This window comes from Apostichopus japonicus, chromosome 20 (assembly GCF_037975245.1).
Source record: "Apostichopus japonicus isolate 1M-3 chromosome 20, ASM3797524v1, whole genome shotgun sequence".
NCBI classification, from domain to species: domain Eukaryota; kingdom Metazoa; phylum Echinodermata; class Holothuroidea; order Aspidochirotida; family Stichopodidae; genus Apostichopus; species Apostichopus japonicus.
The window spans coordinates 16,986,499-17,012,621 of record NC_092580.1 but is presented as its reverse complement, the minus strand read 5'-3'; the positions used below and the strand labels follow the sequence as shown (position 1 = coordinate 17,012,621).

Sequence of the window (26,123 nt, the reverse complement as noted above, 5' to 3'; positions counted from 1 at the left end):
CTCATTGATTGCTTCTGGAAGAATCCTAACACATTTAAGGACTAGGAACCATTAGTATTGTAAACCAAGAGGGTTTAGTTGGAAGCTTTGTATAGTAACTCCCATAAATTAGTCAAAATATGTTTTGAAATGGAGAGCATTCGGACATAAATACAGAGTAAATGAAGGTGTGGTGGCCTTGCTTCACTACTCTATAATGTGTGTCATGCTTAAGGAACAGCGGGCTTGAATACAAGGTATCTCTGATGACACACATTGTTTTTCATGCCATCACCATTGGTCAATTTGGGTATTACTTTTGATGGTGGTTAATCTCTAACTATTACATCAAACTTGATTTGATAAACTCATCAGAGATTCTGGATTAATTGATATCTTCTTTCTGATAAACCAGCAGCAATGTGAACTATCGTTTAGGGTTGGGTTGCCCACAGGCATTTGGTGCGGTGAATAAATACAAATTTTGCCTGAATGTTGCAATAAGTCTGGTGCACTCTACATTGACTAAGTCTCTAAATATTAATTCTAAATCAATGAAGACAGAACAATTTACATTCCATACTGCTCACAGCAATAACAATTTCACTGTGTAACGTTAAAACCCGCTAGCACTCACTTGCTGATGAAGCCACCGTTTTCACACTTCTGTCTAGCTTCAGTCCCAATGGTAAATAGCAACTCTGGGTGATGGAGCACGTCAACCAATACAGACAGTTCAGCTTGAACCAGAGGTCGAAGGTGATCCTCCAGAATTGATACAATGTCCTGTAAATTATCAACATGATTATACAGTTATTGTAAAACTTGGGAAAAATGACAAAGAAAGAGGTCACAAATTTTGGTGGTATTTGTAACAGAACCGTGAATGTTCATACAGTAAGACAGTAATGTAACTTCATATGCATGACAATGCAACAGGTCTATATATAAGTTGGAGTGGGGTAGGGGATGAGGGGAAGGGGTGAGGAGCAATGGGACAAATCTTTCATGTTCTCTTTATTACCTCCCAAAAAAGCCATATTTCAACCCAATGAACATGTACAACTTGCCCATTGTTTTGTTAAAATCAAACCACCAAAAACAAAATGTGCTATTGGTAGTATGTATTCCAAAATAAGCTATTTGGAGACCTAATTTGCATATTTGCATATATAATGGCCCAAAATTAGTGAAACTCATCTCATATGAAATCAACAATTGTTACCCTATCCATTGATATAAAGATTCTTGTAACAAAAATTCCTCTGAATTGATGTAAAGTGAGTCCAAGAAAATTCACTTTCTGCTGTTTACTAAACTAGGTCACATTGCACTGTTGCACTGTTAAAGGGTTAAGAGGACAGTTATGGTGCATAGTTTTGTGTTTCTGATTTTGTTGTCTCTGCCAATGCACAGCAATTAAATATACAGTAATAGAAGGTTGTTATCTGATGTTGAAGAAAATAATAGCAGATGGTGCAGTGCAGTATTCCACAAAGAAAGCCTTGGCAGTAGTAGACCTTAGTGTAGTATACAATAAAGGTTACATTGTGTTAGTAATCAGCTTCTTAGAGTGATCTGAGATTGGTTTGCATTTTAATACGTTATCACATTTGCTGAATTATTTTCACAATGAAACCACGATGAAAGTTTTCTTGACCCATATGTTGTCAAAAAATTGTGCAAGTTGTTAAAATTATAATCAACAATTCTAACAACTCAAAACAGATTTTTACAGGTTTACCAGGAAGCTTTAACGAACACTTTAATTCACAAATGCCTTTCAGTAAAAGGAAACTGTCAAGAAATATTAGAATTATAAACTGAATATTAATTATAAGAAAAAGATTTGGTTAAGTGTCCAAAATTTGACAGAGGCTACACAGAACAATGAAGACGCAGTCTGTCTGGCATCATCCCTTGACAAACCTCATCTTTTTTCCCTCTCGTTTCTGTCTGCTCATCAGACTGAAGCAATGAGGTAAAGATACAACAATATCATGAAAACTGGTCAAAAAACAAATTATTGGCTAAATACCGCTGACAAAATTATGAACTTCATAAATTTAAGGTGTTTCTATATGGGAATGGTTTATGTTGTATGTTGTATTTGCTAACTTGCCAAATATGTAAAGATGTGTAAAGTTTTTGTACAACTACCTTACGATTTTCAGCTTGCTTATCATCGTGGGAAAGAAGTCATAAACCCCATAGCTGCTACACAAAAATGTGCATACTGATTTATTACACAATACATTGCAATCCTCTACAGTTTGAAGAAAGAACAATCCCTGTTTAGGCTGATAGGTCCGAATGGAACAATCAAATACTTCAACTAAATCACAGTTTTGCTTAGGTCTGCAAATCGCACATGATGAAAGGTTACAGGTCATACTGAACAGACCGACTGTTGTAAAGATGCTCCTAATGAGATCTATGAAATTTATTAACATGTTTTGTGAGATGTTTTGTAAAGTCCTTCTTTATATTAAATTAAACAAGACTTGATACCACTGACAAGGCCTGTAATTTTATATAGGACATCTTGTGTTGTATAGTGTTAGACTAATAGTGCGCAGGATGGTATATGGTAACTGAAGGATCTACGTGTTATGTTTTTTGTAGAAAAAAAACCCAAATTTGATGAACTCTATGATTTTGTTCTTCGGCTTAGTTTTGTCTCTCAAATAAATGTTTTCATGAAAGGCTTCAAAAAGAAGGCCAAAAAAAAGTGTCGCTGTGAATGTATAACACTTTTCGTGTTACAATAAAACATCAGACTTCCTTTGTGCCAAAGTTAGTATAAAGTACAGACCTGTAGGCCCTCTATGATACTCCTGTAATCTCTTGGCATTGCTGGCATGGAATCACGTCTGACCCTGTTGTGATTACGCCAAAGACGAGTGCTCTTAGACACAATCTGAGATTTTGAGAACAGATCATTTAACTGACTGTCAAGATCCACTGGGATGGGGAAATCTTTCTTCTTTGCTGTAAAAAAAGATGAAAATGAAATCGACATAGCTACAAGCACAAAAAGTTCAAATTGCGTTTGTAGAAAACACCCATATCATCAAATCCCTCCCAACAAAAGTTATACATTCAACTTTATAGAGAGGAAACAAACTTCACACATTTGCTTGCAAGAAGCTAAAATCTTCAGCAATCAAACGAATACAACTGAATGTGTGAAATTTTGGATCATCTTTAATTTACCTATAGTCTGCTGAGAGAGTATTTCTGAGCACTCAAGAACATACAGCTCTTGACAGCATGTTGTGGATGAATATGGCAGCTTGTCTTTAACATACGTTAAATGCACTGATTAGTATGCAAACAGTGCGTAGGTGAAATATTGCAGATGGACAAGTTAGTTGGTTGCTATGTAAGGTACGTTTAGATTACTGCTTAGAGTACTGACCGTGAGAATATCTGTGTATGATCAATAACATCCTGTGAAATACCTTACATGATTTGTGTAAATTAGGTAACATGAGGACACATCAAGTAGCAGACTCTATTATGTCCCCCTTAATATATATAACTATCAGTGTATGTAACATGTTCACACTTCTAGGGCTAAGGTTCACTGGCTAACTGATATATCCAGTGACTTTCCCACTACAACAAATTATGTATTGTATGGTTCAGTTTTAAAAGATGGGTTCAGAATTTTGTTTCCATACTTCCAGCACATGGCAATTTCTCTACATTATGCAACATTGTAATGTTATGCACAGCACTGATATTTCAGTTCACTTTAGAGATGTTTCTTTTTAAGAGACTTTTGTCAGCCCAGTCAATATGAACTGTACAGACATATTTTAATTTCAGGAGGGAGTTACATTTATTTTGCAAATGTCAACAAAATGTGTTATCATTATTGTGTCCATCTCCTAAGCATGATCCTTAAAGCTGGGTTGAACTGGCTCTCCATGCTGTACACACAAGGAACAATTTAGCTACATTGAATATGTTTCAACAAAATACTGAGAAATGTATAACACTCTCATATCAATGAAAAGTGCCTACCTATATCTGTAAGGGTTTTGATGCAATTCTCAACATGGTACTTCTGTTGTCCTGACAACCACTCACACTGAGACACTCTGAAAGCACCTTGAAGAAGTTGTATCAAAACTGGCTGCCGGCTCTAAATAAGTAACAAAGTTGACTTTAAGATCTGTAACATGCTTTAAAATTACTTCTTTTAATTTAAAAGGCTTGATCAGGGGAGAGCCAAGAAGGCGCTAGCCCCTGGGCAGAGGAAAATATGGTGGTGGCCCAAGAAAGTATGGGTCAAAAGGTTTGCTAAGCCTGTTGGGGATAAAATGGTCTACAACCAGATCTACATAACCAAAGAGTACAATAATACATTCAAGGTAAATTTATTTTCAAGTTTACTACATGTATGACAGTACAGATTAGGCTACTGGTATATTCAAAGACAATGCTCGTACCTGTACAGTGCTACTGTGGTCAGCATAAGGAGAGCTGAAGAACATAGTTATGATGTTCATAACTGTCTCAGTGACATATTTCTCCAATTTGGTATCGGTGTGCTTCCTATCATGGGTTGCATTGCAAATCTGAAAGGAAGGAAGGATATATATATTTATTTTCTTATATTTATTCATTATATTTACAAAAAACGATTCTTTCACGACACACCAGACTCTGACTCATAACCCAAACAAAACAGTTACTTTGATAATTATATTAATTCATAAATAAAGATGAATTACTACCTTGTCAATGTCCACCAGGAAATTTGTGAAGAGTGTCCACATATGACTGCTGGTGTATATTTCCTTCATTTCTACCTCCGTGTCCACATAACAGTGATTCAGAAAATTGATGTATGCATCCTTTACCTGGAAAATATTAAAAATGTCAACAGTTTACATAATTTATTAAATGTGAGAGGCAGAATGCTTTAATAGGATTAACAACCTAGAAAAACTACAATCATACATGTTAGTATATAACAAATATTCATTCAGTTTGTGTAAGGAAAACAGAAAGACATATAATTACACCTTACATAACAATTAACATGGGGAAGGTCTAAGTAGAATATTGATATTTAAAAGGTCTAACATAACGATCCGATATGTTTAGTTCAAGGCTGCATCTTAAAACAGCCATTCGACGATACTGAATGAAAACAGCCCCATGTTGTTAGTCTGCTGATAACCTGTCACCAACAGATGTTTAAAAATCACTAAATATGTTACTTTCAAAACAACGATTATAGCAACATTGCTTTAATAGGCCCAGAATACTGATATTACAGATATTCCAAGCAGACTGATAGTGAGCGCATACCTGTACCTCCAAGATTAATGTATGTCGTCCAGTTACAGACAATTCATAATCATGGACGTTAAATATGAATCTAAGAGTCTGACTTCGGTCAGCTTGCGGCTTTGATAAGCCAATGAGGCTTCTTAGCTAGTTCCTGCTTGTAGGAGGATCTAAAAAATATTCTTAATCTTAACAAAAGAACTTCTACTAGTACTAGTACTTATGCTGTTTACTCATATTACAAGTCTGATACCTAAGCACAGCCAGACCTGTATTTTTTAAATGCTGCTTCGAAGTTGAAGCGAAAACCAAGTGACTGTAACAGTGTTTTCGATTGCATAACTTAAGTGAAAGACACAGAGTAGAGACCCCTTCTACACGAAGCACTCACATCTGGAATGCAGTCCACGTGCGTCACCACTTTAACGATATCGTCCAGCGGCAGTAAATGGTGACATTTGATCTCTGTGGAGACGTTCTTTCCTTCCGTGCAGCATGCCAGGAGATGAACCAGATGGATGTGATACTGCAGCAGGCTGTCAGGATCCAACCTCTCCTTCTCATTAATCATCATCTCAACAAACGTATGAAAGGAACCTTTATCGCTGAAGAACAGAAGGACGTCGTCACCTTCGTTGATCAGCTGAAAAATAAGAACAAAATATATATTTACTTGATCTGAATGATGAATATTGTTGTTTATTAAAAGATTTTTGTTTTCGATTAACCTTATGTATTGCAAAGGGATGTAAAGTTAACATATTTTTCCTTGTTTTCAAATCGGCTCTGCCTTTCCTTCAGACACAGCTAAATGCATTGATCTTCTTTAAAATTCTTGTAAAACCTGGTGGCTCATTCTACCTTATGTACAGGTGATGTACTGTACAATATTATCACGATAAAATTATGAAACCTTAACCTGTTTCCTCTCTTATATTTGAAAAGTTCTTTTATAGTCAAATGGTCCAAGGAAAACTTTTCCTGACATTGCACATGGGTTTGGTTATTGGGTGGAGTAACCACTGAACGTGCCTCATAACCCAAACTTGATGTTTCCTTCTATCAATGTACCAACAGTAGTTGCTATCATTATAACCATGTAGAATTAAGTTGCATTCTAAAAAGTGGTTACAATATGGCGTTCAAACATGGCAACTAATGTGCTGTGACGGATTACAAGGGGGGGGGGGGGGAGAGGGGGTGGTATTTGATTCCAAATTTGAGCTCAAATGTTGAATTGGAAGCCACCCAACATGTAAGCTGCAATGCATAAGCCTTTGCGGGTTTCTCCCACATTTGTGGTCGCTTTATGGGTCTTACAAATAACTGCTGATTATTATTACTATTTAAATAAAATAAAACTGTTAGAAAACTGCTTATCCACTAAAGAGCCTTTGTAAGAGAATGTGAAAAAGGAAGTTGGCCTGACGTTTTGATTCCTAGCAGGATCGTCTACAGAGGCTAAAAATGTTAGCCTCTGAAGAAGATCCTGCTAGAATCGAAACGTCAGACCAACATACTTTTACACATATTATTATAATTATTATTATCAGTGCAGCAATATAACATAGCATCCCAACCGAGGTAACAAGCATGATTGCCATACACCACCTCACATCTACCAGACACTACTAGATAATGCTGCACCATAACTGGTTCTACTGACAGGATTGGATCCACACACTCACCTCTGTCATCACCATATCTTGTGTCCTCCTGATAAACTGGCCATCTGCTTTCACCAAAGTCTGAAGGAATTTAAGGTACTGGACATGCTTGCCTTGGGTTGCAATACAGTGTGCAAAATGCTGGACTACTTTGTCTGACACGTCAGTACAGAGTTGTACATTATCCAAGTAAATGTGTAACATGGTCTCTGCCTCCAAGCGCTGAGAAATGACAACAGTTTTTCAACATAAGTAATGTTCAGATAGAACAGCATATATCATGAGAGCATGTAGAATACATTGACTCTTACGAATCAGTTAATTATTACTGCCCAGATTAAGTTACTCAAGTCTGAGACACATTGGAGTGTGGCAGACTTGCAAAAATTGACTGATCCAGGAAAAGAATTGCAATAATTTTGGGTCGAGTGATGTTGTTTGTAATAACATAATGGTACCTTCAGCTTTAGTTTTAGGGGAAACAAATAATTTGTTGGGGAAAGGGGAGAGGGGAGGAGGGAAGGGGACAGATCGACGTGACACTTGCATGACCAAAACTCACTGCCACGATGTAATGTTCAAAATTCTTTATAGCAGAATTTCAAAAGTGGCATCATTCAGTAAGAATCCAGGTTAATTAGGAAATTTATTAATTAACTATTTAAGAGAAATGACAACTACCACCATAATTGTTAAAGGTGGGACAGGATAAAGGCAAGGAGTCACAGGTACTTGTCAAACATTTACAAGATTTTCCTATGATCTTCTAACCCTCTTTCCACCTCTACCCTCTACCACCCCCTCTCTCTACCAAGCTGTTTCCTTTATAAGAAAAAAAATGAAATCTATGAGGAGGAATGAATACCATTAAAGAAAGAGAAAATGAAGACAAATATATACGAAAGAAAGAACTCGCACCATGAAACACTGCTAAAAACTTAACAAACAGCTGAAGTTTGTAAAGTCTGAACCAAAAAATTAAAGGACATAAAAACACCTTTGGTAATGGAGTTTCCAAAAATTGAAAGGTCGATGCTTTGGAGAAATGCATTTTAAATGTTACAATACAAGCAATACAATACAGAAACGACCAATAGAAAACAATAGTGAGAGATTCTAATCATTACAAAAGCTCTAGATCTATAAGTCATAAAATAGTCATAATAATTGGAAGTAAAATTTGAAGAGTCAGTTTCAAGAAATTTCACAAGTACAATTCTTATCTCTGCTCTCCAAAGTATTTGCCAGCAGTAGAAATGAAACAGTAAAGAAATGCATTTAAAGAGATAAAAAAAAAAAGGTATAGTTATAAAAAAAAGGTATATAACAGTGAAATTGTTAAAATGAGCTAGACATAGTACACAAAGGCCATATATCTTACCATTACAATTTACTCAATAATTTGTTTGGTTAAACTGTTACAGTCAGGAGAGTCCTTTCCTGTGTTTTGGTTTATTTCAGGCACCAACAGTCAAATTTCATCATCCTAGTCCTATCTAAAGTGAATACTTTTTCATTCGTTTCCATTTACCTTCATGAGTTTTTATTTTACTTTGGCGGAATGTCTGCAGAAGTTGCAGTAGTAACGTAAAACTTTTAAGATGTTTGCATTTCAACATATATACTATTACAAAGAATTGGTTTGGACATTACAATACAGTGAGTGGACATCCCTTTAATAAACATGCGCCATTCCTGGGCACATCTCATGTTGTTATTGTTTAAAAATATTTTAAAGAACAGTTGAACAGCCTGATACTAAAGAGAGTGAAAGCTCGTAACAAAAGTTCATGAAAGACCAGAAAGTAAAAGACATATTAAACATGAAATCTGAGAGCCTTGACATCTTTGAATAACTTAACTGAGTTGTACTTACCGTTGATCAATACTCATGTTTTTATTTTATTTTGGTTTGTACTTTATACCATTGTAACTATTGTACCTATTGCTGAATACTTTAATTGACCAAACATGGATAACCTCTGCAGCTTTCTTCTGTTTTCATGTAATTAGTAACTAAAAAGGAATATATCCATAGCAAAAACTGATTGCTTGAAAACTTTAGCTTAACCATTTGGATAAAAATGTGAAATTCACAGGCACTGCCAACATCATGATATATTCATATGTTGCTAGTATGTTGCTAGAAGGTATGATCTGCTGTTTGGTCCTAGCACTTCTCCCCGACTTACGAGAATGAAACTGTGAGTGTAAGGTGACCCTCATCACTCCCAAAATGCTGTACACAGGAAGAAGCTATAGCTATGAAAGTTGGAGATGCTTCATTTTGTACATAAGAGATCTAAATACAAAATACCTGATTGTTTTAATTAATACTCCCAATATTATGTCTTTGATAAAATCCAATTTTAAATTCCGTCTGGACTGCTGACTTAGACTGTTGGGTATTAATTAATTAATTACAATGAACAAATGACTTTAAGAAACGTGATTTGATGATTCAACCAAAAGCAATTTCCATTGCATTAAACTTAATCTGGTACAAAGTTCTATTACATATTGTTGAAACAAAAATAATTTGGGAATGGATTTTTATCAACAGGCAAACTAGATTAACTCAGTTTACAGAACGATCTATTCATGAATCTTTTATGTGATACAGGGAATATCCCTAGGCAAAAGTGCGGAGGTAGAATAGCTAATACAAAATGTTCCTACAAGTCACGGCAAGAATGAGAAATCTTCAGCCATGAAATAATTGTTTACCTTAATAATTCTAGAAAGGCAATCTCATCTTGTAGCCTCATTTTAATATCATGAAACAATTAAACTTGAGCAATCATTGAGCAATCAATCATTACGAATCAAGAAGATTATAAAAAACAGAGTTTCACCTGGGTTATAGTTTTGTTATAGTAAAAAATGAAGTAAACTGACAAAATGTAGTTATAAAAATGAAGTTAAATTGCGAGAAAAAGAAAAGCATAAAGCACAAAAAGCTGTGAAGGTTTCTTTGGCAATGTAAGACACCAATGACTTACTTTCCAAAGGCAAGGCTGAAAATAAACACAACATAAACTGCAAAGTGTCAACTATTTGTTTCTGTTGAATGAATGTCTTAAAAAAAAGCAGAACTTCTAAAAAGAAAGGTATGTCATCAATCATTATGGAAAACAAGTGGGCAAAATTTAACAAGCCCGCTCACATTTCAAACAAATCCAAATCTGGTTCCTCTTTTGGTAACCCCACCTGACCATGGCGGATGATTGTGATGACAGTAATGAACCTACTCTTAATCTATTTTGAAGCATTTCATGAGATTGACAGCAGAGCATTAGTCAGATACACCTATTAAGGACTGTAACCAACTGTTACTGTTAAAAGTAAATATGAAGAATAATGAGTATTTGCAGCATACATATGAAATCAAAACTTAACTTAGATAATTATTTAAGGCTTGTGATAGAAATAGCAAATAGTGCTTAAATGCATGTAACATAGTCAATTGTAAAACAGTTCACTATGTGTCTTGTTAACATGTTATACTCTCCAATGTGTTTTTTTTTTGTGGATACATGTGAGTTTCAAATAAAGAAGAATGTGACTCACCCCTGGTGTCAAGAACATATCTATACTCTTGTGGAGTAACTGCTGATTGGATGGATTGGCCAGGCAAAAATTCTGGAGAAACTGATGAGCTAGAGTCATAATTCCGACCATTCTTGTATCGGCATACTATAGAAAGAGAAAGATTGTTTGTTTGTTTGTATTTTAGATCCTCCTGCAAGCAGGAACTTGCGAAGAAGCCTCATTGGCTTATCAAAGCCGCAGGCTGACCAAAGTCAGTCTCTTACATTCATATTTAACGTCCATGATTATGAATTGTCAATTGTCAACAACTCTGTAACTGGACGACATAAATTAATCTTGGAGTGACTCCAAGTGGATACCAATCAGACTTAAGTAAAGTACACAAGTATCAACCCTTTATGAGACACAATCTCAAAGAATACGGAAATATCTTGAAAGAAATGAGAAGTTTATTAGTATGTGTGACATTCATGTAAATGTAACTATACTGCCATATCTACTACATATATAATAATATGCTGTGTAATGACTATCATATATGAAATAGCACACTGCTACAGTTATACCCATAGTAGTCATAGCATAGTGTAATGATTATAACATCTGAAGTAACAACTACTACACTAACACCCACACTGGTCATAGAATATAGTGTGCTGACTATAATATGAGAAGTAGCAACTGCTACCCTTCAAACTGTACTTATTATGGTATGGTGTAATGATTATAATGTCTGAAGTAACAAACTACTACGGTACCCATACTGGTCATATAATATAGTGTGCTGACTATACTATCAGAGGTAGCAACTGCTACACTTCAAACTGTACTTATTATGGTAAAGTGTAATGATTATAATGTCTGAAGTAACAAACTTCTACACTAACACCCATACTGGTCATAGAATATAGTGTGCTGACTTTAATATCAGAGGTAGCAACTGCTACACTTCAAACTGTACTTATTATGGTAAAGTGTAATGATTATAATGTCTGAAGTAACAAACTTCTACACTAACACCCATACTGGTCATAGAATATAGTGTGCTGACTTTAATATCAGAGGTAGCAACTGCTACACTTCAAACTGTACTTATTATGGTAAAGTGTAATGATTATAATGTCTGAAGTAACAAACTACTACACTAACACCCATACTGGTCATAGAATATAGTGTGCTGACTATAATATCAGAGGTAGCAACTGCTACATTCCAAACTGTTCCTTTTTATGGTAAAGTGTAATGATTATAATGTCTGAAGTAACAAACTACTATACTAACACCCATACTGGTCATAGAATATAGTGTGCTGACTATAATATCGGAGGTAGCAACTGCTACACTCCAAACTGTACTTATTATGGTAAAGTGTAATGATTATAATGTCTGAAGTAACAAACTACTACACTTACACCCATACTGGTCATAGAATATAGTGTGCTGACTATAATATCAGAGGTAGCAACTGCTACATTCCAAACTGTTCCTTTTTATGGTAAAGTGTAATGATTATAATGTCTGAAGTAACAAACTACCACACTAACACCCATACTGGTCATAGAATATAGTGTGCTGACTATAATATCGGAGGTAGCAACTGCTACACTCCAAACTGTTCCTTTTTATGGTAAAGTGTAATGATTATAATGTCTAAAGTAACAAACTACCACACTAACACCCATACTGGTCATAGAATATAGTGTGCTGACTATAATATCGGAGGTAGCAACTGCTACACTCCAAACTGTTCCTTTTTATGGTAAAGTGTAATGATTATAATGTCTGAAGTAACAAACTCCCACACTAACACCTAGAATATAGTGTGCTGACTATAATATCGGAGGTAGCAACAAAAGCCAACACAACACATTAAGGCCAATGTTACTTGAGATACAATTTGTAACTCAGCAATGAACAGCAATTGAGAATCTTCCCGAAAATTACTGCATCTAATTTGTCTAAAAAAAAAAAATTGAATGAACATCCCCAGGGATACGTTTTCACGGTTACGTATGTACGTTAGCTTCTGTAACATTCCTGTAGTAATAACATAACTTTTGGCCAAGTTTGTCATGGGACTAATGATCAAAATCTCTTTACACTGAAGAAGGAATCTATACCTAGGTGTCACATATTTATGAATACACTTGCATCCCATTATCTTTCAAAACTCCTCTAGCTCAAACACAATTTCTCCGTTACGAATGTCGATATTAAATTTAAACTGTTTTCATTAGTTTTTATCAAAGTGAACAAAAAGCTCTGTGAAGCTTGTAAACACACACTGCATATGGACAATTCCCATATGTATAGCATCTGGAAACGGCCAACCTTTTTAACCAGTTAATTCTCATTCAGATTGGTTGTTGACGAAGATAAGCTGACAATCACTTGCACAAAGTGCACTGTGGAATTGCCGAACAACATTTTACCACATCAACTATTAGCCATTAAGGGAGTTGAACCATTAGACTGGTTATGGGGTGACTGTAAGGGCCAATTTCATCAGTTAACAACTTGTCTATTCTTGCAGCTGTTTCTTTTCAAGGCCTTTTTTATTATCATTTTTTTATTTTTTTTGGTTAAAATACGAAATACAGGTTCACCTTATTAGCTGGCCAGCTCTGGAAGAGGTGATAAAGTTGTCAAATTATCGAAAATGGCTCCTAGCTCTACACTGTATGGTCAAGATACATTTGGATGACAGTTTTATTATGAACCATTTGCAACCATAAATCATTAGTAACGTATAAGCAGCCCCCCCCCTCCCCACCACCCACAAACAGACCAGTAGCAAACAAAACTAAGGTCAGAAAAACTATGAAGTGATATTATCTCAACAGTCATCCTTCCCTGCAAGGAAAGTCTTATGCCAATAACTTACATTAATCAATGAGTTAGCACATCAAATGAGTTATTTTCAGAGACACATCAGTTTTAAGTAATCTAACTTGGCATTCGTTTCAATTATTTACAATGGACATGCTGCAAACTGTCTTGGTTAGTATACTACTTCAACCGCAGTCGTACAAATGATTTCAATTTTTTTTTAATTGACTTTCTATGTTTCTTGGCCGGAAAAAAAAAAAAAAAACCTCACCAGAAATGCCTCAAATAATGGACATAAGCCCAAATTGATAAATTCAGAAAATAATAAAAATTTATAAATATATAAATGATTCTACAAAAGATGGGAAACCAACCCATGCTGTGAGTAGAGTGTGTATGTTGCTAGGGGGATGGGTAAAGGTGGGGGGGGTTGTGATATAACTCCGATCCCATCATTTTCATACATATAAGCTGTGGTCTATGGAATATATCAAGAGTTGTGAAAGACAGACAAAACTTCTGATCATCTCATGCAAGAATAAACCACAAACATTTCTAGCAAGACAAGCTAAAGGTTTTACCCCTTCTATGTCGAAAGTCACTGGAAGTGTCTGTAAAATAATGATATCATACAAATAATTTGTTTCAAGAAAACCAGTCTCATGTCTTGTCGCAGTTGTCTCTGCATGTGGTTGTTAAAAATGCGGCATAATTACTTCCTGGCAAAACATTAAACATGAACTCTTCACCCATACAATGATGCATTCTGTAATAAGAGGGCAAAGGTAACAAGGTGTTGCTTACAAAGCACAAACAACCCTCTAAGGCAGAAAGAGACCCTGATGTCACCATGAGAGATACCCATACCAAAGTCAAATCAGAATTAATATCACACCTGAAGAGATCAGTCTTTTGAGATGGTCTGTCCTTTGATGACAACAAATATAGAGTGTTTTATGGAAATATGTAAATCTGTCTACCCCTCCAAAAAAGTAACCAAAGTGATCGTTTGTTCTTTGAAGACAATCACCTACAGATCAGTTGCTTACCTCATCATAAGGGATCTGGAGAAGCTCCAAGACCACACCATGGGCTTTCATGTTCCTCAGAAGTCTTTGCTCATGTTTTTGGTTTTTCCGTGTCGTGGTACAGTAGGTTACACAAAGACTGCTCAGGCTCTTCAATATCTGGCAGTAATGAAACAAGAAAACAACTTAATAGACCATAAATGTGTAGGTATGTAGTACATACCAAATTGTGGCAATCCTCTCTGATATAAAAGAAACATCCTGTCAGAAAGGTCTAGTTTCACACAAGGTTTGCTGCTGTTGGTTCCTCAAAGTCTACTCTTCCTGAAAAATGCACACCAGGCATTTTGTTGCTGCCCACAGGAAGCCTTCATTTTACTAATGGCACAGAAGGCTTAGTTTTATTGATAGTCAAAGTAAGAAAGTTGTTAGTTTCTTCATCTCCTTCCTCACAAATATACCTACAAGATATTATTTTTGTTGCAGTAAAGTGATACAACAGATGTTCAAAATGTTACAAAACTGTGTACTTTCCGATATTAAACATTGGTATTTAGCAGATATAGCAGATATACCTGCCTATCCTACACAAGAATCAGGGATGAATTTGATGGCAGATGCTCATTGCCAGTTAATTGCACATTTTGGTAAATGAAGAATTCATATAAAGTGTTCATAATGGACACTGAGCTAGTGACACTACTTAAGTTACCTACAACAAAGCTTCTTAGAAAGCACCAGCACAATAGTAAAAATTCCTGATTACCACATCAAATCAGCAATTTTTTAATGACAATTTTTGTATCCTATTAATCAAAAGCATACAACCCACCTTATGGAGCACGTTGTAGGATACAGAAAACAAGTAAATCTATCAGTTTTAATTACCTCACATATTTTCTTGTAGTTCTTGGCACTGGCCTTATCCAGAGGAGGACCATTCTCCATGTCATGGAGTAACTGATTAATGTTCAGCAGTGACTTCTGAGGAGGCTGCAAAGAAAACAAATCAGAAACAAGGAAATTTAATTCAATGAACAAAATAAAACTTAATATAGTTTTGATGAAAGTAATATTTGGCATTTTTTAGTTATCAATTTAAACCAAACTCCACAGCGTATCACCCATTCCTTGAGTGATGTGTGATTGCAACTGATCATACTAGGTATCATCACCAAATGAATGATAATTATTGAGTTAAATACTGATTTTTTTTTATATTAGCAATTACTTTGGTAGACAATTTTCAAATATTAATGGGATTCAAATATGAATGAAAAAATAAAGACATTCAAATGTTACTGACATTCAAAAAACCAATATGGAAATTTTCAAAATATTTTACATATTCCTCATTAATTGAAATGAAACCTGACCATGGTCAAGCTTATGATTTTTTGTTCTTGTATTATCGTTCTTTAGTTTTTGTTTTCTTCATATTCGTGATTTTGCTTTGTTCTCTGTTACAAGTATGCTAATTCATCCACAGACTATGTATCATACTCATTGCTAAGTGACCCTTCAACTATTAATACAAACGCTGAACTAGACTAGCGAATTCAGCCACTCTGTTTATTCTTATACTCTCTTTTTTCTCTGAATGAACTGCCAAGTCCATACAGAAATGTATACTCTTTGTATAGAACTTAAAATCTTCAACTTAAATTAGTCATTTCAGCCTTCTCCTTCCCTTCTCTTCCACAGTCTTCTCTTAATCTATAGATAGCTTAAGTTAAGCTGCTACTTCAGTACAGGATACTAAACTAATTCATGACTGATGACTGACATATTTAATTTAATCTGTAGTTTACAATATAGTAACTCCGGTCATTCTGTTTATTTTCTGCTCTTTCCCCCCATTTGTCTGTTTGTTATCAAGACTGGCTATCAAGCTGTCAATTCCATTGCAGGATCATAAACATCACTCACCAACTTCTTAACCTTGTCACCTTTCTTCTTATCCTGCTTACTCTTGTAGACCCAAAGTTCAGATTTCTCTACAATGTTTCTCAGTTCATCAAGGTCCTGTTTGATCTTTTTGTAATTTTCAATGTCCTTTTCTGTCACCAGCAGTTGCACCTATCAGCAAATAAAGGTAATAATTAGAATATATCAATGAGCAAAAAGATGGATGGTAATATAAACAGGAAATTGGAATTAAAAATATGAGACAGCAGAAAAAATCATTACATATTTAGCATGGTTCAACTTTACAATCTAAACATAGTTAAGAGTTTGAAGATCTGAGTCTTTGCTTCAGACTACAATTTCCCTTAAAGGCATTGAAGACTCTCCCCAAACTGTGTGCCATGCTCTGAAAAAGTTAACTTTCCGTTGCTTGCAAGTGAAGTTTTCTTCTTGTCGCTACAAAATGCAGACAGTAATGAAACATGATAGCTTGTCATCTTTTATCTAGACCTGAGATGTCCACGCTGCTATGTACACTGTGTGTGGGTATTGACCGTAGCTGTATGTATTGACTGTACACTAGTGTCTAATTACCGACGGTAGCAAGCTGTGTGTGTATTTTCTGGGATCGATGGTGGTATCTAACACATCTGTTACACTACACCTCATTCGAAACTAGGTCAGATTACCGGCATGAGACGTTTCTTTGTACGCGAGTCTTCACACCCTTTAATTAACCGCTTCAAATGGGACAACTAGAAGTGACACGTATCACTGTTTATGAGTAGCTAACTAAGACTGCAAAGAGTACTAGCTGCAGATACCAAGAGAAGATAACTGTATGCATTGTGTTAGTGTCTCTAGCCTACAACAGTTCTAAAATTACCTCGGCCAACTTGAGAATGAAATTGTTTCTCTGTGGGATTAACTGTAATGATGGTGGCATATAACTAAGGTCAGAATACATATGGAAGGTCACATGCCCAACAAATTTAAAGCTGAGAGGATCGTTTATTGACTTAGGTAAACTTCAAACAATGGTCATATATCTAAGTAAGGATGGTCAACCCAGGACAAATATCCCACAGATTCAAGGCCAAGTTTATCAAGTGACTTATGTAAACATCAACTCTGGCTATATGCTTTGGTCAGGATGAAATGTATATATGTCCAATAGATATAAGGCTGAGAGGATGATTTAATTCCCCAAGCATTCCTCCAAGCTGTATGATCAGAGAACTAACCTGTTTGAATGCCTGCAATACTTCCTGCCGTTGGCTGAAGTGACGGAAGAGTAACCTTAGGGCGCCAGATACAAGCTTAGGGTAGTCATGCATGGTGAGGTGTAGCAACACCCGGAGGAAGGTTTTGCCACCGGCGCCATCCAAATCAAGTTCTGACTGGTAAGTAGCGCCGTCAAATATCTTTTCAGCCTCCTCACCAATCACCTCTAGGTTGATACCAGTATTGTCCACCATACCAGCTGCTTCATGGTCTGCATCTTGGTCCTTCCTCTTGTCAAAGTCCCGCTTGAAGATTGAGAGGAGGGAAGAGATTCGGTAGTCCAGTCTCACATCCAGGATGAACTGTAAAAATATCGAAATGAGTATTTGAAAGTGTAAATAGAGGTACAGAGAAAGAGAAACTGTCACAGCAAGTAGCTAATGAAGTCTAGATCAGTTTAAAGGCATTAAAGACTCGCCCCAAACCGGATGCCGCCCTGTGAAAAAGTTAACTTTCCGTCGCTTGCAAGTGAAGTTTATCTCTTGTCGCTACAAAATGCAGACAGTAATGAAATGTGATACCTTGTTACCTTTAGATGGACCTGAGATGTCCATCGCTGTATCATTTCTACGCTGCTGTGGGTATTGACCGCAGCTGTATGTATTGACTGTACACTAGTGTCTAATTACAGACGGTAGAAAGCTGTGTGTGTGTATGTTCTGGGATCGATAATGGTGTCCAACACTTCTGTTACACCTCATTCGAAACTAGGTCAGATTACCAGAATTAGACGTTTCTTTTTGCGCGAGTCTTCACACCCTTTAAGTGCTCTCTGCAGTAATGAAGGTATTGCTGAGATATGCTAACAGCTTGTGGATATGTTATCCATGCTTTCTATTTAATATAGAGAGCATTTACATAATCATACTGTATAGTATTGGTATGACCTTGCCCAAGAAATATAAAGGCTGGGATGTAATATTATGTTTGCAGCCTGCTACCTAGACACCTTCAATAATTGATTCACACTAAAAATGAAACAAAGCAAAATCTTTCAATTATCCATTACCCGTTAACGGAGACACAAACCCAATCATGATTATTGGTCTACGTGATAGAGATAATTGTCAGGAACCCCAAAACAGATAAGGAAAATATGCTTCCATTTGGGAGATATGACAGATTTAAAGGTCTTTCACACATAAGGCTGAAGACTTGATCAAGTCTAAGTATTACATTACTGAGTCACTTGTGCATCAAGTTTTTTATTTTCTCTTTATTTTAGATTGCTATTTTTCTGTAATGGAGGTGACTGTCAACACTGTTAACATTTCCACCTTGAAAATATGAAAAGAAAAACAACTGGTTCTAGATCCTAATGGCACTATGACATCACAGATTTACAAAATAACAAATCCCAGATACATTGTCTAAATAATGATATCTCCCAAATAGAGGAAGATTTTCTTAGCTGTTTTTGGGAGCTGTTCTTCAAAAGGATCTCTGTCATATAAATAAAACATTATGGTTGGGTCTGTGTCTCCTCTAACCACTCCACCACTATGTTAATCACTCAACCACTATGTGAGAATATTGCCTCTTGCAAAGCAAAAGTTTGACTGAAGTGGAACCCAATCTGATACTTGGAATTGGAACATCTAGTTCTGAAGGATCACAATAACTCAACATCCAGCTAGGCTTTTAGAGTGAAACAATTAACAGTGTGTGTTTTAAAAGATACTGCATGAAGGTGACTTACATCCCAATGAGTTTACAAAGATCGACATGAGACTTAAATGTTTTAGTATACACAGAAAATGCCAAGTATTTAAGATAGGATACATGCAAACGAACCTGCAAAATTTGAATAATTTTCAACTTTGTTTCCATCACAAGTTTGTCTTCTTTCTTGTCCTGAGAGCCCTTGCCTTGATTCGCACCATCTGCTGGCATCCCCATGGCACTTTGAGGCAGCCCACTACCAAGTACCATGTTGGTCATCACTGCACCCACCCCATGAATGGATTTAAAGACACCTCCTTTTCCTATACGAAAGAATAGTACAATTAATAATAATAATACACGTTTCTCACATAGTGAACCACACACATACGTCTGTTGAGCTGATAGAAGATCACTATAATGTTGAGAATGATTGAGTCTTAAGTAATGCTTTCAGATTAGACACAGATTCAGCTTCTTTTAACTCGGGGAGTCCATTCCACAGAAAGGCAAAAGACTGAAGAGTACTGTGACCATAAGACCTTATGGTGACAGTAGGAGGGGAACAAGTCAAACACTAGAGCTGGACCTCAGGTGACTAGCTGGGGTGTATCAGGGGATAAGACTTTGTAAGTATGTAACCAGAGTCATGAAATTTCAGAAAAATCATATTTTGGGTAACTGACCTCTTCAGGTAAGTTACCAAACAAGGGAAGAATCCCAGCTCTTTCACTTGTATTATGATATGAATTATCCTATATTATGAGAAATAAATGTTCTTAATCATTTCTCAATTTCATTACCTATAGACATCATTCAATGTAATGAGCAGACTAGCTGACAATTAATACATGATCAAATTTGAGGTCTCTAAAAGGCAGTCTTTAACATTGAGATTATTATACTGCTCTACACAGGCAGTGAAGAAAAAGAAGTTTCAATGATGATAAAAAAATATATATATATATATATACAAAAAATAGTAATATTTTCATGTTTAAAATTTATCAATAGTACCAGCATAATGGAGAAAATGCATTCAGTTTTAAAGTTCTTAGTGCATTCAGTGAAGTTAAGTTAACTTAAAGTGCATTCTGTTTAAAATGTCACAATCAAACGAAGGAGAACCATGGGGAGGGGAACCATAAAACTATAACTACTACCACCATAAATGAGAAACATGAAGGCTAGAAGAATAAAAATTATCAACTTTTTCTCTAAGAAGGCCATGAAGTGCCACATTTTGCCTAGCATCACCAGTAATCAAACGCATTGCAACCTTCTGTTCTGTTTAAACAACTGCTGCTCCTTCATAATATTGGCCTACCTTTATACTTCTGAATTAACCAAACAGAAGACTAATCAACTTGATGAATAATTTTGAAGTATCAAATAATTAGGAGAGAGTCTATAAGAGCACTGCAGTTAAAGTCGATTTCATACATACTGCTCAGTATTAGTTCGCAGGAATGTTCGGCTGCAGATAATGTAACACAATATTCCACACTGCTAGTTGAAACCTCATCTCAATATCTTGTCCAAATGTTGAGATTTATTTGATTGTAAATAACCTATTTTGACTGCTTATACCCTTGACTCTTGCAGGGTCTTGTTCACAGTAAGTGATTTATGATGTTTTCACCGCATAAGTTGTTCAAAATTACAATGTTCTTGTTGAATTGTCCTTGAAATGTGATACCTTTGGAACATGTTTGATCTGTCAATGTTCTCTGTAGTTAGAATTTCAATAATTCACCAAAGCAACTTTTTGGTAATATTAGTTTCTGATGTGAATAAGTAAGCTACATAAATATTACAAGTACAATATGAAAGCAAACACTTTTCATATGATTTGCTACGATGGCACCATTTACCCTGCTGTTCCCAGATGCATTCACATAAACCACCAAATTTAAAAATAAAAATAAAAATCTTCACCACACAAAATGCTATGAGGATGCAGTTTTAACCTTAAGATGAATGATATTTCCAGTAAGCTTTTCAGCCCCCAAAATTTCCCAGTCAGTTTTGCCAAGTGAATCAACAAACACAAAATATACAAATTACCATGGTGGAATTCATGGTTTGTGTTTGAAAATCTCCAAACTAAGGAGTGATTTAAGATGAAAACTTTTCTCAGTTAAAACAAGTATGCAATTAATACTAGCAAGAATCAAGGGGAGATAACTGCACCAATACCAAAGCATTCCATAGTAAGGTAAAATGGTAAAAATACAGAACTGGAAGAAAAAAAGACAGAAAAGAAACATGAGGAGCAAAGAGAGCTCCATCCTCCTACAAGTACAAGAGGTTAGGGGTGGGTGGGCACATTCGGGGTAATATCTCTCATGCCGTAAAAATCATTCTTCTAATAATATCCACCACGAGACATATCAGTAAAAAGTGAGAAAATGGGGATGATGGGTTGGGTACATTAAGAGACTAAATCATGCACTCAAACATACCTGCTTTAGGTGGCTCTGAACATATTGTAGGAGGGAAGTGATCATTAAATATTAATGAAAATTAACAATCAAAGAACTCATGATTATTACATCAACCAAACTAGTAGAGTGTAACAGTGAAGCTATGAAAGTATGGAAAGGTAAATGAAAAAATAATACAAGGCTTATAGGCACTACATGGATAATTGGTTTTATAAAGATTCTTAAATTATGGTCCACCAGCAGCATTATGGCAGACAATGTGACCTCTTTATCTTGCCTCTGATACTACAAATATGATGAACCTCTTTACCATCTGGCAAACAATTTACCTGGTTTACTCTCAGACCCTGGGGTCATCAGAAATAATTATCTAACAAGCAGAACAAACTTGATGAATCTCTTTAATAAGACCTTAAGATATTACAGATTTAGACAAACTGCAAAGAATCTAGCAACAAGAGTGGTATGTTCTGCATACAGCTACAATGGTAGAAGATTGCAAAAGTGTCTCTCCTTCTACCAAAGAGAGTTATTAAAGCATAATAAGATGAAAGATGGCTTAAAATTGCAAGAATACAATCCTGTATATGTGGAATGGGTGAAGCTCATATCAGGAGATTTACGATGCTTATAGATAGGGTGGAGACGAATGACTTTGTGTGTTTGGGTAAACAACAGTGTATGGATGTATAAGAGAACAACAGTGTATGGATGTATAAGAAAGATGGCTTATAGTGCAAGAATACAACCCTGTATATGTGGAATGGGTGAAGCTCATTTAAGGAGATTTATGGTGCTTATAGATAGGGTGGAGACGAATGACTATGTGTGTTTGGGTAAACAACAGTGTATGGATGTATAAGAGAACAACAGTGTATGGATGTATAAGAAAGATGGCTTATAGTGCAAGAATACAACCCTGTATATGTGGAATGGGTGAAGCTCATTTAAGGAGATTTATGGTGCTTATAGATAGGGTGGAGACGAATGACTATGTGTGTTTGGGTAAACAACAGTGTATGGATGTATAAGAGAACAACAGTGTATGGATGTATAAGAAAGATGGCTTATATTGCAAGAATACAACCCTGTATATGTGGAATGGGTGAAGCTCATATCAGGAGATTTACGATGCTTATAGATAGGGTGGAGACGAATGACTATGTGTGTTTGGGTAAACAACAGTGTATGGATGTATAAGAGAACAACAGTGTATGGATGTATAAGAAAGATGGCTTATATTGCAAGAATACAACCCTGTATATGTGGAATGGGTGAAGCTCATTTAAGGAGATTTATGGTGCTTATAGATAGGGTGGAGACGAATGACTATGTGTGTTTGGGTAAACAACAGTGTATGGATGTATAAGAGAACAACAGTGTATGGATGTATAAGAAAGATGGCTTATAGTGCAAGAATACAACCCTGTATATGTGGAATGGGTGAAGCTCATTTAAGGAGATTTATGGTGCTTATAGATAGGGTGGAGACGAATGACTATGTGTGTTTGGGTAAACAACAGTGTATGGATGTATAAGAGAACAACAGTGTATGGATGTATAAGAAAGATGGCTTATATTGCAAGAATACAACCCTGTATATGTGGAATGGGTGAAGCTCATTTAAGGAGATTTATGGTGCTTATAGATAGGGTAGACACGAATGACTATGTGTGTTTAGGTAAACAACAGTGTATGGATGTATAAGAAAGTTTGCTTATATTGCAAGAATACAACCCTGTATATGTGGAATGGGTGAAGCTCATATCAGGAGATTTATGGTGCTTATAGATAGGGTAGACACGAATGACTATGTGTGTTTGGGTAAACAACAGTGTATGGATGCATAAGAGAACAACAGTGTATGGATGTATAAGAAATGGCTGAAAACAGAGACTAATTACTTATTCCAGTACAATTTCAGCCAAAACAATTTAAGAAAGAGGATTGCATAAAACATGTAGTGCACCAATGGTACATAATACTATTGAATAATCAACCCTCTTTTATATACCTCCTTTACAAGTGATGCTTGAAGCTAGGTCTGAGTAATTAACATTCAGACATAGCTTTAGATGTGAGATGGGTGCTTGGTACACCGAAAATAAGGTAAAAATGTCTCAGAATTTGTCGATTGAAATGTTTTCAAGGCTACACAATTTCGTAAACAATTCCATATAGTATTACCCAGTGACAAATCTTAACATGAATTGTCCAAGTGGTCTGGTAGTAGAGGCGAAAAAACATAGTTGCCATCAAGCATTACGATATCTCAAAACGTATTAAGATTAAATAAAAAATGTTACAGAGGAAGCATAATTACTTCAAGTATGTGATATCACAACTTTAAACCATATTTCTATTTTTGTCCTGAGATGTGAAGTTTAATGGTACCAGTCAAATTAATCAGAACACTGTGCCTTCACTTACACTTTTGCAAGTTACTTTCCACATAACTAGAAAACTGTTGGTACTTTGGATTTTTAGTCTCTACATTCTGTTAATCATTTCATGTAAAAGTAAAAAAATAGGTTATCTACCACCTGCAATTCTATCAAAAGTCATACAAATAAGCACCGTGGGTGGGGGTGGGCTGGGGTACCCATGGATGACAGCAGCCCCCAAGGCATACACACATATCAGGAGAATCGAAAACAATTCCATGCATAGAAATGGAGAGTCAAGACAGTGCAATTTCATTTAATTAGAATTTAATCAAGCTAAGATTTTATTGTGACTTTGGACAGGATGTTGTGTCAACATGCAACATTTTGAGTTCTTCACAACAAACAGATTCAAGTTCGTAACCCAATTTGATGTTGATGAATGCTTCTATAGTATCTGATGAGAAGTTGATGCAATGGTTAAAAATTAGAGCATCAATGATGATATATAGCTAAGCTCTGATACATGGTAACAGTATACTACTAAAGATATGTAGTATATTATTGATGAGGCTTGAGTCAGGAAGACATATTCTTTTCTGATTAGTTGGGACTGGACACTGATGATAACTGCTAAATTTGGTTGGGGTAAATTATTTTGTCTGACCAGGGTTCCAACATGACCACTGAGGAAACAATCAACCACATCACTGACCCCACCTTCTGGTGATCACAATGAATAGCTTTCAATCATATTACAGAAAAGCCTAAGACATGATATTTCCAGTTTTGTCCACAAATGACCTTTACCTGCAAACATAAGTACAACTTTCATGACCCACCATCTGCTTATCAATGTGACCAGTTTGATCAAACAGCAAAAAAATCCCTAGGAGGAGGCTTTCATGCACTTTTAATGGTTTTGACCCACTTTCAGGGCCCAAAGGACCATTGAATTGAAAATTAAGTGCACATTTTATGACCCACCTGACCTGCTGATCATTTTATCCATAATCAAACTAGGAGGAGTAGGCAGTTACATGATTTTTATATTTTAGGCCCTTTTGACTCAAATGATCTTTGACCTGAAAAATAAGAACACATTCTATAACTGACCACATGCTGATCACTGTAAATAAGTTTGACCAAAATCTTGACCAATATCTTGCCCAAAATCTAACAAAATCCCTAAGGGCAGCATGCTTTACATTTTGCCCAACTTTTACTACCAAATGACCTTGGTCTTGCAAAATCAGTACACCTTTTGTGACTGACTATCACTGCTGATCACTATCATCAAGTTTGACCAAGATCAAAAGTAAACTCTAGGGCGAGTAGGCCATTTGTGATATTTACTGTTTCAACTCTCATGACCCCAAATGACCTTTGACCTACTATTTTTTATGAAATTGTTACCCTCCTTATTATATGTTACCACTTCACCAAGTTTTATAAACGTTAAGCAAAGGACCTGAGAGCAGTAACCTTTCAACCATTGCTGACAGACAGACAAACAAATGCATAGCTAGTTGAGCTAAAATAATAACGGGAAGATAAAAGACAACAAAGAGAATGAGTGGGGACGGAACAAAGACAAAAGGAAAGTGCAAAAGTCCAACAGAGCAGTGAAGATTGTAATATACATGTGGTCAGCCCCATCATTTCACTCCATATGTAATGTAAAATGAGCAGACTAAAACGGATCATGACGCTATATGCTTGATTACGTCATACAAGGAACCTAAGTCTCTGCCAATTACGTTCTGCCATTCACACTGCGAGTTTCCGCCATGGTTGAAATGATTGTTTTCTTATGGTATTAGATTGATCTTTTTGGCTAATATAATAAGTTTCTTCCAAACTGCAATTCAAATATTGTGAACCTTTCTTGGTAATCTGCTGCCAATCAACTTGTCACTGCTACTGGTGGGATACCCCTTTGTTAGTCAGTAAATCTTTCAATTAGAGAATGTGGAATGGATACTTTTTGGCAGTATAGTCGGATACACCCAATCCCCCTATGCATGCACACCCACGGGGGGGGGGTGGGAGTGGCTACTCGACCCTTAATTATGG

At 35.9% G+C, this 26,123-nt stretch overlaps 1 protein-coding gene across 7 annotated transcripts in view; it reads right to left on the bottom strand.

Moving 5' to 3' along the window:
* Positions 1-26,123, bottom strand: part of LOC139960791 (inositol 1,4,5-trisphosphate receptor-like) — an 88,432-nt gene that overhangs the window by 21,930 nt on the left and 40,379 nt on the right. For 4 of the 7 annotated variants that reach the window (XM_071959334.1, XM_071959335.1, XM_071959339.1 and 1 more), the window contains 14 exons: positions 21,682-21,696; positions 19,349-19,539; positions 17,515-17,856; positions 16,292-16,441; positions 15,251-15,355; positions 14,384-14,521; positions 10,524-10,649; positions 6,975-7,175; positions 5,678-5,929; positions 4,728-4,853; positions 4,440-4,568; positions 4,012-4,132; positions 2,795-2,970; positions 617-765 (listed from right to left, as the gene is read on the bottom strand). In XM_071959334.1, coding sequence (XP_071815435.1) covers positions 617-765; positions 2,795-2,970; positions 4,012-4,132; positions 4,440-4,568; positions 4,728-4,853; positions 5,678-5,929; positions 6,975-7,175; positions 10,524-10,649; positions 14,384-14,521; positions 15,251-15,355; positions 16,292-16,441; positions 17,515-17,856; positions 19,349-19,539; positions 21,682-21,696 — 2,221 coding nt within the window. The remainder of the gene's footprint in view (positions 1-616; positions 766-2,794; positions 2,971-4,011; positions 4,133-4,439; positions 4,569-4,727; positions 4,854-5,677; positions 5,930-6,974; positions 7,176-10,523; positions 10,650-14,383; positions 14,522-15,250; positions 15,356-16,291; positions 16,442-17,514; positions 17,857-19,348; positions 19,540-21,681; positions 21,697-26,123) is intronic. The other 3 variants (XM_071959336.1, XM_071959338.1, XM_071959340.1) reach the window with 1 other exon arrangement.